Genomic DNA, 11523 nt, shown 5'->3' on the forward strand with positions numbered 1-11523 from the left:
GCCCTTTTTACTTAGTTATTATCAAAAAATTTAAAAAGTATTATTAGTGAAATTTAGGAAAGAGAGACTTCTCCCTCATTTTAAAGACAGGTGGCTTCTGCGCAGCCATTTTGCCTTGTGGTCTGGGATTGTAGTCATTGTCATTCATGCTCTGTTTGCACTGCTTTTCTGTAACTAACTGAGGCTTTCGTATGTGTCATGTTTCACATCGCTGATGCTCCTGAAAATCATGAGGTGTCCACTAAAGTATGGTTGTAACGTTCTTTTTGCCTCATTACAAATTAAAATCTTCCAGTTTCATACTTTAACATTATTATATGCCCCCCAAATAAGCTGATAATATATTACACTTTTAATCTGCTTTTATTGTTGGCAGAAGGTTTTAATTATTTGCAGAGGGCTGTCGCATACAATAACCTATTCAGTGCAACAAACCTGAGAAGAGATTGTATCAGTCTTGAACCTTTTCGTTTTCACGAGACAGCAAGGCCAACTCAAAGCAGCTTAGCAAAAAAAGGAAGGTTTTTGTCTCATGCCCCTGAAAAGTCCAGGCTTTAGGTACAGCTTGATCGGAGACACAAAGAATATCATTAAGACTCCATTTCTCACCATCTTTGGCTCCAGATTCCACTGTGTTGGCTTCACTCTCAGCTTATGTGTGGTGGTTGGTCCCGGCAGCCTCAGGTCCATATCCTTCCAGCAGGGGGAGGTGAGGCCTCTTGCCAGGACAGCTGTGGCTGATGCATCTCTTTGAGGCTTGTTAGTTCAGTAGTTTGATTGGCCTGAGCCACAGGCCAGTTTTTGGAGTCAGGTAGGGAAACAAGGTCTCTTGAAATGCATGGACATGGATGGGGGTTGAAGATGTGATTTTCCAGGACAAAATCTGAACATTGCTTCCAGGAACTGAATGAGTATCCACCATAGAGGCATTATTATCATCTCTCTTTTTATAGATGAAGAAACTGGTGCTCAGAGAATATGTCAGTTGTCCAAATATCACAGTCAGGTAGTGACCAAGAGGGGACTGGAGCCAAAGTGCTCTTCTCTTTCTATAAGTCCATATCTAACCATGATGGCAAATGATACTGTGGCCATTGGGCAAAGTGAAGAGAGTACTACTGCACAGGGAGCAGGCCTCCTAGACTCATTTCTGCCCCTGACTACATGCATGGCCTCAGTCTTCGTGGGTCTCATTCTTCTCATCCATCACATAGTGACAATACCTGCCCTGATGAATACTCCTTGGGGCCCAGATGAGATGTTGGGAAAAGGACTTTGGGAATCATATGAGTTCTTCATGAATACAAGGCACTCTTGCCTTCTCTCCAGCCCCACATGGTTTGTGAAGGCATCACATTTGAAAATGTGTTCAACACTCTCCAGTTTCCAAAGTTGCTTCCTACACCTCACTGCATTTAAATTTCCCAAACAGTCCTGTAAGGTAGATGAGAAACCAACCATCAAGGGGTTGAGAAGCTGGCCCTGGGACAAGCCAACAATGAACATGAGACCTTAGACTCCGCTCCGTTTCACCTCTGTGCTGGGACTCGTGTGCCAGGAGCCTCAGCCTGATTCGATCAACTCTGGGTGTATCATTCTCAGCAGATGTGATTAGGAGGAATCGAGAAGCAGTAACATTTTGAATATGCCCTAAGACTATGTTTTGTAATATTCTACTGTGAATTGCCTACTTTCAAAATACTCTGGTTGGGTTACTATTATTATTATTGAGATGCAGTTTCGCTCCTGTTGCCCATGCTGGAGTGCAGTGGCGTGACCTCGGCTCACCTCAACCTCCGTCTCCCAGGTTCAAGCGATTCTCCTGCCTCCTGAGTAGCTGGGATTACAGGCATGCACCACCACGCCCGGCTAATTTTCGTGTTTTTAGTAGTGACAGGATTTCACCATGTTAGTCGGGCTGGTCTCGAACTCCTGACCTTAGCTGATCCACCCGCATGGGCCTCCCAAAGTGCTGGGATTACAGGCATGAGCCACAACGCCCAGCCATTAATTATTATTATTTTTTTAATCATCATGTTTTACCTTTTTTATTTAATCATATACAAATCTTACAAAAATTCTTGAAGTAATTTAACACCTGTACATCAGTACAAAACCTGGCTAAGTAAAATGAAGAGAGGATCTATTCAAGATCATTAAGACCAAATGTAAACTGGGAAGTATGTGGAAGATAGCTGTCCAGCAAGTGTCTGGAAGGTGTTCTAGCTGGGTAGAGAGCCTATTCTAACAGACACGCACATCACAGAAAGCGGCATGAACAGAACCACATCCTAGATAAGAGTGCTGTGTACAGGAGATCCATGGAGGCAAGTGCTGTCAGGAAGGACACTGCCTCCCTCCACCCTCCCAACTGTCACCACCAAGTTCCTTCAGGTGAGACCTCACACAATGTCAAGTGCTTTCTAGGAAATACTAAGATCAGGTTGAGAGATTCTGCTTGGTCTAGTCAATCTGAAAAATTCAGGCTGGAAAGACACCTTTTCTCAAGAGTTGAATTGCTTTTTGCCTTCAAATCTTGCCTGCACCTTGCTTACAATGGCATCAATTTACACCTAAGGACCTTTGAAGAGAAAAATTCCATTATTTCTTTTTTTTCTTGAGAGCAGATTTTTTCCCTCCTCCTTTGGAAGATTTGCAGTACTTTGCTTCCATCTGAGCCAGAAAATTGTCCATTTCCTTTTGCCAATCCTTTTGTCTGCTCTGAATGGCTGCCTTCAGGCTATCCACGCCTTTATCAAGCCCCAACTCCTTTCTGCTCATTTCTGCTTCTTTGGCCTCTTCCTGAGCCCTCCTTTTCTTTGCATTCATCTTTTGTGTCGATTCTTTGACAAAGGCATTGTAGGATGGGACCTCTCCGGCGTCAATAGCTTGCTGAATGATAATCCTTATCCTGGGTTCCTCTGTGTACTGCACGCAAAGCACAGACTCCATGATCTGATGATCCATGTCACCCTTGAAGTCCAGATAGGCCTGCTTAATATCAGCCAGCTCTTCTTCCAAACCTTTGTATGTCTTTTCAAAAACTTGAATGTCCTCTAAAGATATCTTTTTAAAGAGTAGCCGCCAATACGCCTCCCAGTCTTGATCTTGGATGAGCACAGGAGAGTCCTCGTCCACCGTTCCCTGCTCATCATACACTGCTCTCTGTTCTCTGTCACCGAGAATGGAATAGACTTTTTCCAGGATCTGGAAGCAGCGGGTGGCGTCCTTCTTGTCGCCCTTGCCCACCCGGTCCAGGTGTACCTGCAGGGACACCTTGTGGTAGCCTCGTCGGACCTCGCCATCGGAGGCCTCGCGTTGCACGCCCAGCACCCAGTAAAGCCAGCCATTAATTATTTTCATTTGGGGTTGAATGTAACAGAATCAGAAGAAACTCATGTACATAACCATGAGAAAACAGATCCAGCTCTCGAAAGATGAAGACAGAATTCATGAAGTCCTACCTTGGGAACAATTTTAAAGACATTGAATAGCTTTTTTTCATCCCTTTATTGCCTTCACATGACATTTTACAATCCTAAAAACAAGAGTTTGGTGGGATAGCTTCTGCCATATGCTTCCAGTATGGCTATGAAGGATACTAGGAGGATCATATGGGGTGGGCCATGTGGTCAGGATGAGCTGGGATTGGCTGGTGCACCCCAAGGACTCTTGGAGTGACCAGTAACCTAATGACATGGCCCCAAAGATCTGCCACCATAAACTCCAACCTCAGCTAATATTAATGTCTTAGAGCCTTCAGCCAGTTGCTGGAGAGCTGGCTGCAAGTCACTCCCAACATAGGCCGTGTTTGTCAGATGGGTAGGGGTGTTACCATCCCATGTTGTGTGTCCATGTCACACCAGGTTCTAGCCAGCAGCATCTGACCCTGGGATGTGGTGTTAATATCTGCCTCACCAAGCTGTATTGAGGGTGACAGTGGTGGGTGCCCCCGTTTCTCTGTTCTCCCTTACTGCAAAATTCTTCCAAAGTGGTGTTGTCTAGACCTGTGCTGGCCAGTACTTGTAGCCACTGGCCACATTTGACTATGGAGTATTTAAAATACGGCAAGTCAGAAATAATGTAATCCAAGTTTAAAGTGCACAGCAGACTTTGCAGACTTAGTATATAAAACATCTGAATATTTTTTACATTGATCACGTACTATAATGATTATATTTTATATTATGTTAAATATATATTATTGAAATGTAATTTCACCTTTAAAAGTGTCCTTTTACTCTTTTAATGGGTCTGTAGAAAATTTCAATTTGCTCGTACAGTTCACATTCTGTTTCTCCTGGAGAGTTCAGTCTCCAGTCTGCCTTCATACTGGAGAAGTGCCAATGCAGCCACTTGCACTTCTCCCTTGACCCCATCTCAGGTAGGCTTGGATCCCAGCACTTCACCAAAAACAGCTTGTGTCAAAGTCACCTTCCTTCCAGTGATCAGTTTTCACTCATAACCAGTCAGCAGTGTTCCATACAGTTGTCACTTTCATTGGCATTTCATTCTTCACTTCCATGTCACTCTCTCTTGCCTCCAGGAGCAATATGCTATCTTGATTTTTCTCCTCCTCACTGATGCTTCCCTCATAGTCTCTTTTCCTGAATCCTCCTCATCTTCTCAACTTCTTTTACTCATCCAAAGTCATTTCCTAGTAGAGCTCATCCTGACTGACTCTGAGGACTTTGTGTCTGCAGCTCAGACCTCCCTGCTTTGTGTCTACAGCTCAGACCTCCCTCTGCCAGAAACCTGTGTCTTACCTGCCTGCTCAGCACCTCCATTTAGATATCCAGGAGGACGCTTACATCATCTTAGTCCATTTGTGTTGCTATAACACAATACCCAAGACTGGTAACTTATAAAGAACAGAAATTTATTTCTTATTGTTCTCAAGGCTGGGAAGTCTAAGATCAAATCACCAGCAGGTTGGGGTCTGGTGAGGGTCTAGTCGCTGCCTCCAAGATGATGTCTCATTGCTGTATGCTCCAGAAAGGAGGAGCAGTGTCCCCACAAGGTGGAAGGACAATAGGTCCAACTCCTTCCTTCAGGCCCTTTTATAAAAACACCTAATCCCATTCATGAGGGTGGAGCCCTCATGGCCTAATTACATCTTCAAGGCCCCACCTCTTAATACCATCACATTGGCAGCACCTGAATTTTGGAGGGGACACAGTCATACCATAGCAATGCCTAAAACTGATTTCTTGGTCTTATTCCCCAAGCCTGACCCTAAATTTACTATATTTTCTGTGTTGGTAAAGGCCAACTTCCTTCATCCAGTTATTTAAACCAAAGATTGTGGAGTCACCAATGACTTCTCTTTCTCCCACTCTCTATATCCCATCCATCAGCACATTGTGTTGGGTCTCCCATCAAATTATATTTCCATTCTAACCACTGCTCCCCAAGGAGCAGGCTCTTCTCCAAGACCCATCATCTCTGAATCAATCAATCATTGCCAAGGCCTCATCACTAGTCTTCCTCCTTGTAACCTTGTCCCTCTGCAACGCCCAAGGTATTCCTTTTAAAATGTCAAGTCCCCCCCAAAAAATTAAATAAATAAATAAATAAATAAATAAAATGTCAAGTCCCTTTTCTTCTAGGAAGCTTCCATGGGTATATCATCTTCCTCACAATAAAATATGCCATCCTTACAAAAGTCACACAAGATCTGCCTTTTCACCACCAGTACACACACATACCCCTCTCTTTCCTGCTTCCCGACCTCTTCCCCTGGTTTACGCTCCAGTTTCTGCACCTTCCAGGCATACTCTGTCCTCAGACCCTTGGTGTTCACTCTTCCCCCTACCCAAAATGCTCTTCCCCATCTGCTTCTGTGGCTTGTCCTTCACTCAGGTCTCTGTGTAAAGCCCACCTTGTTACCTACCACAGCCTTCCCTGACCACCATATCTAACATAGCACCCCATGGCCCTTTAGATGTTTATTTCTCCTCATAACATCATAACCACCTGACATATGTTTATTTGTTTGTTTGTTGTCTTCTCCATTGAGATAGGGGCTCTGTGAAACCAAGGTCCTTTCCCTCAAGGGCCTCAAGCATTGCCAGGTACAGAGTTCAATATTGCCTGATTGGATTATTCTGTGGGATTCTGCTCAGTTATCAATTCTGTGTGCCTTTAGGGCAGAAGTTCAATAATTCTGCTGGGTATCAGAATCACTGAGGGGCTTGCCCAAAATATACATGTCCTGACCCCACTTCCTAGAGATCCAAATTCTGAGGTGGAACCTAGAACATTTTTAAACACACTTCCCACATGATTTTGATGCATGGGATAAACGGACCACACTTTGCAAAAGGCTGTCTCACTGTACCAGTTTGTGTTTGTTTATCTGTTGCTCTGCCTTGTTGAGTGTTGTTCTGCCTTGTTGAGTGTTGTTTTATGTATATCGGCAGTTTTTGAATCACCCGGGAACCTAAATATAGATGCCCTCGCCCCATCCCAGATTTTGTGAATCAGAACTTCCAGGGATGGGTCTTGGGAATCTCCATTTTCAAAAGGCTCCCTCTGTGCCTCTGATGCAGCCAGTCTTCCCACTGGCCTGCGGGAGCCCCTCCTGTGCTTTACAGACTTCGTGAGGAGGTTGGAAGCTCAAGAGCAGGTGTTTTCTCTGCCGTTTTAGGCCAACTTCTCTCCCTGTCTCCCATTAATCCAACAGTGTTCTGTTCAAAACCAGTTTTTAGTAAGTTACTGTGGGGTGACTCCTTGGTTTATCCACAGTTTCAATGTGCCTTTGGGACTTAAACATTGCCCAGTATTTATTTTTCTTTCTTTCTTTCCTTCTTTTTTCTTTCTTTTTTTTTTTTTTCAAAGCGTTACTCTGTCACCTAGGCTGGAATGCAGTGGCACAATCATGGCTTACTGCGGCCTTGACCTCCTGGGCTCAAGTGATCCTCCCACCTCAGCCTGCTGAGTAGCTGGGGCTATAAGTGCACACCACCACGCCTGGCTAATTTTTTGTAGAGATGAGGTCTTACTATGTTGCCTAGGCTGGTCTCGAACTCCTGAGCTCAAGCTATCCTCCTACTTTGGCCTCCCAAAGTGCTGGGATTACAAGCATGAACCACTGCGCCTGGCCCAGTATTTCTAACTGCATCTCAAATCAGCCTGTTCTCTGATTAGAGGCAAGAAGGATATCTTAGGCACCTAGCTCATCCTGGTGGGGACTCTCTTTGCAGTCCTTTCTATCCTGGAATTTAAAATGTGTTTCCCAGGTCAGCCCATACAGGAATAGGGTAATATCACCCATTGTCATACTCAAACATTCATCTGTTCAGCCTTCCCCTTGGTTCTGTACTGGGACATGTGCATTGACTGTCTTCATCCTTGGGGTACTGGTCTCCAGAGTACCCCCAAAGATCGAGAAAAGTCCTGATCCCTTGCCTTGTGGCCTGCCTAGGCTGCTTAGGTTGCTGAGGGAGGGTATCTCCCTAGAGGCCAGGGCTTTGCCCTATGTCTGTTTGGTTTTGCCCTAGAACTGTGTACTGACATTCTTTATAGAGAGAAACTTTTGAATCAAAAATCTTCAAAGTATAACCAAAAAGTAAAACAAAATAGGAGGTAGGGTGGGCATGAGGCAGATGGCTGGAAATGGAGTATACCAAGGAATGATATTTGTAGAATTTTATTCCTTGGCCCAAGTGTAAGAGCTACCTTCCAGGTCGTAAGGAATCATTTATGAAGGCCCTGGAAGATCCTGTTGGTTAATCTAATTTTTTAATACCTGAGTCTCCATGGACTCAGAATGTCCCATTCTGGACTTTGGATGGCCAGCTCTTTGGTAGCCTCTTTGAATATGTTGGGTTTATCTTCATTCTTTACAAGACATGATGGGATCATTATTCATGGCAGAATCTGAAAAGTAGTAGGGTTGTCCCGTAAGCCCAGAAGGCACTTGCAACCCTCTTAGCACACATTATATATCTGCACCTTGGCGTTGTACCTCCGGATAAGCCTCAGATTGCATTTTGATGCCAGATGTGAGAAGCCTTTAGTAATCAGGACGACTCCCTTTAGGAAATCCTGTTCCCAGGTGATAGCTGCTTCCTAAGGAATACTTGTTTGGGGGCTTGGGGGTTGGGGGGGCGGGGGAGGGGAGCAGCACCAGAGGCTCTGATTTAGAGACAAAGCGGAGTTAATTGACCCTAGAAATGTTAGAGTAAGAGATTTCTAATGAGACCTGACAGCTCAGGGGCTGAAGAAGGAGTCTAATCTTTTTTTTCCTGCCCACCCAGTCTTCATACAAATGTAAATATGCCTCCTTCAACAAATTGCCAAATGTGGTTTTAATTTGTAAGCAGGAGACCCCGCCTTGCCTTTCTCTTTCTTTTTTTCTTTTTTTTTTGAAAACTAAGTCACAGATTTTACACTTTTTGAACAGGACATTTCCTCCTGTCACTCTGTCACCTTTTCTGTTGTCCTTTTTCTTCCAAGGACATTTTCCCCCATTGTTGTCAGAGGAATTTGGGATGAGAGCCGACTGCTCTGCTTCTTAAAGGAGTTTTTGAAGTTCCCGTAGGAAATGCATAGTGCTCTTTAAACTGAATTTTTAAAATAAATAAAGGCAGTGATTGAATTTAATACGAGATTTGAAAGAGTGTCACTATCGCAGCATCATACTTTATGTGGCATATGCAGTATTCATTGTTGTTATTTATGACCCTGTCTGCCTTCCATTGTGGATTTCTTCCAGCCTTGGGGAATTTACATCATTCCTAATAGCAAAAGGCTTTCTGGTTCCCACAGAGTTGTTCAAAGCCTGACTCATGCTCCTTATGTTAATTGTTCAGCTCTGAAAATACAGCACTTACAGGGTGTGGCTGTGAGGGGAGAATCTACTGTACTTATAGGGCATGTTTAGAAGTGTTTCACACATAAATCTCGATTCCTCTCGCTCTCTCTCTCTCTTTCTCTCTCTCATCTGAATTTTAAGCTGTCACTCATTTTGGCCAACTAGTAAGTCTTAGAAAACAAAAAAAAAAGGGACTATAATCCAATAAAATCCAATAAAACCTAGAATATTCTGTTCACTAGCTTAAAACTCACTTGAGTTATAACCAGATATGACTTTGAGTGACACTGGCCCAGGTCTGAGATGGATAGGCACAATTGAAGAGTGTGAAGAGCCCATCCTCAGTGGTGCAGGGCAGTGATTAGGCAAAGCACATTCCCTCGGCTTGTAGGATAACTAGGCACGGTACTCATGGCTGCCACCCACCAGGTACTCTGGGGCTGTCACTGCTAATTCCAGTGTAGGTCTAAAGCAAGGACCTACTGACAACTTACTAAAGCTGTTTCTGGTGGTAGCAACATTTTATTGGAATTTGATGGAGAAGAATACTTAGTTTCTCAGAAAATGTGAGGAGTTAACACCTTGTATGGATTATCTACTTGATAACCAAAAGGAGAAGAGATTCCAAAAGCATGAAATGGGTTAATGTTGGCAAGGTAGGTAGGCTTTTACATTTTATAATTACTTCCTTATGATGCTTCCATGGGAACACAAAAGGCTAGATAGGCAGATAATCTATGAATTATATAAAACCAGAGTGGTGGTTAGTATAAGGAAAAAAGTCCCGAATTTTTTAGTAGCCAAGAATCACAAACTACAGTTTTCAAAATACCAATATTAAAAGATTTGACTGTTGCTATGGTCTTGGGTGTGACAAAATATTCTTTTTTTTTGAGACAGAGTCTCGCTCTGTTGCCCAGGCTGGAGTGCACTGGTGCCATCTCGGCTCACTGCAAGCTCCGCCTCCCGGGTTCACGCCATTCTCCTGCCTCAACCTCCCAAGTAGCTGGGACTACAGGCATCTGCCACCACGTCCGGCTAATTTTTTTTTTGTATTTTTAGTAGAGACGGGGTTTCACCGTGTTAGCCAGGATGGTCTCGATCTCCTGACCTCGTGATCCGGCTGCCTCGGCCTCCCAAAGTGCTGGGATTACAGGCGTGAGCCACTGCGCCCAGCCACAAAATATTCTTTATTTTTGCAAATAGAGAAAATATGGGGAATTCTTAGGGTGATAAGGGTGTAGACCACTGTGTCACCAGGTCTTGCTAGAAGAACAGAGCTCACAGGCACATTGCCCCACACAGTAGGATTCTGGGGCTTTTGTCACAGCCTGAGCCTCACAGATACCAGATATTGGCCAAGAGTTCCCAGATAGTTTGGAATCAACATTATTTGCCTTACAGTTTTGTATGTTTATGACGCATATTAATGTATGAAATGTGGACTGGGAGTCCAAAAGAAGTTACAATTAACCATAAAGTCCTAGGTAAAAAAGGTTAAAATAGCTTACCACTGAGCAGTTTCATTCAGTCTTTACAAAAATAAATGTGTTCATTGGGGCATTCAGAGTGTAACTGTTTTCTCTCATGTTCAGCTAATAGATTTCTGGTTGAACCTTTGTTATCTTTTGGAGTAGACAGAAAGAGTTCTCCATGGAGTGTCTGATTACTTTGCTGAGTGTGCAGAGAGTTCACTTCCTCCCAGTGCAAAGCTCCGGAGAAATGCTCTGAAAGAAATGTAGGTGCAATGTGTTTCCTTTTTCTCATTTTTGCCTGTCTCTATGTATGGATAGATAACATGAAGTCCAGAATTAAACAGAGTGCCTGGAACTGAAGCACAAACTCCCCTCCGTCACGTACTTACTCTCCCCTCCCTCCTGACTCTCTTGCTTTCTGGACAATAGGGATAGAATCCTTGCTTCACAGGTGTGTTGCAAGGAGTAATTAATGACACGTTCTTTGAAGATGAAAAGCACCTGTTGGTGGTGTGTTTCATACCACTTTCGGAGGGACTACAGACAGATCTAAAAAAATACATTCCTTTCCTAAGATCCTTGTTCTGACTTTAATATAATTATGATAATCCTCATGCTCCTGGTGACAACAGTAAGAACATGAATATTACATGTATTTGTTTTCACACTGAAGCTAGCTGAACTAAATATTTCAGCTTTCAGTGTTTTGGTGGTTGAGGAAATTTCTTGCCATTCACAAACCTATAAATATATGCTGAAGTTAATATCTTTAGTCTCTAATTCTCCCTGTGCAGCTTCTATCCTGCCCCTCAAAGTTCACTTTATCATCAGAGTGAAGTTACATTGTCTGTTGTGCATGCTGTAAGGAGCAAGGGGCTTATATACAGCTATATCGACACTCTTTTGTCTTCCACGATTGTATTTTATTGCCTTTCATGCTGACTATCTGAAATTTCTTCCAGGACATTTCAAATTATATTAACTAAGTCCTACTCCCATTTGTTGATCAAGTTTGATCAACAAACCTGATACCAGCTAAATGGTGGTTGTATTTGGGTAACATCTTGAAATAGCCTGAGAGAAATTCCAGAAGATTTTTCTTTACTCACAAGTAGAAATTGTGTGTATGTGTACATTTGTGTACACAGAACCTGAGTCTACTCCTGGAAAAAAAAATCAGTATATAGGCAGTACTGACCCTTAACATTGGAAATGAATACCTATTTGCCT

General features: G+C 43.3%; 2 protein-coding genes across 4 annotated transcripts in view; one reads left to right on the top strand and one right to left on the bottom strand.

The window, feature by feature from the left end:
• The window catches only part of SLX4IP (SLX4 interacting protein), a 192495-nt gene that overhangs the window by 175330 nt on the left and 5642 nt on the right, over positions 1 to 11523 (top strand). For all 3 annotated transcript variants that reach the window (XM_063802675.1, XM_001169452.7, XM_054674486.2), the window contains one exon: positions 10456 to 10556. In XM_063802675.1, the coding sequence (XP_063658745.1) occupies positions 10456 to 10556 (101 nt within the window). The remainder of the gene's footprint in view (positions 1 to 10455; positions 10557 to 11523) is intronic.
• Positions 494 to 5576, bottom strand: LOC104003515 (dnaJ homolog subfamily C member 9). Its single transcript, XM_054674487.2, has one exon. It carries the CDS (start codon positions 3361 to 3363, stop codon positions 2602 to 2604), a length of 762 nt encoding a protein of 253 aa, XP_054530462.1. The 5' UTR covers positions 3364 to 5576; the 3' UTR covers positions 494 to 2601.

This window comes from Pan troglodytes, chromosome 21 (genome assembly GCF_028858775.2).
Source record: "Pan troglodytes isolate AG18354 chromosome 21, NHGRI_mPanTro3-v2.0_pri, whole genome shotgun sequence".
Classification (NCBI taxonomy): domain Eukaryota; kingdom Metazoa; phylum Chordata; class Mammalia; order Primates; family Hominidae; genus Pan; species Pan troglodytes.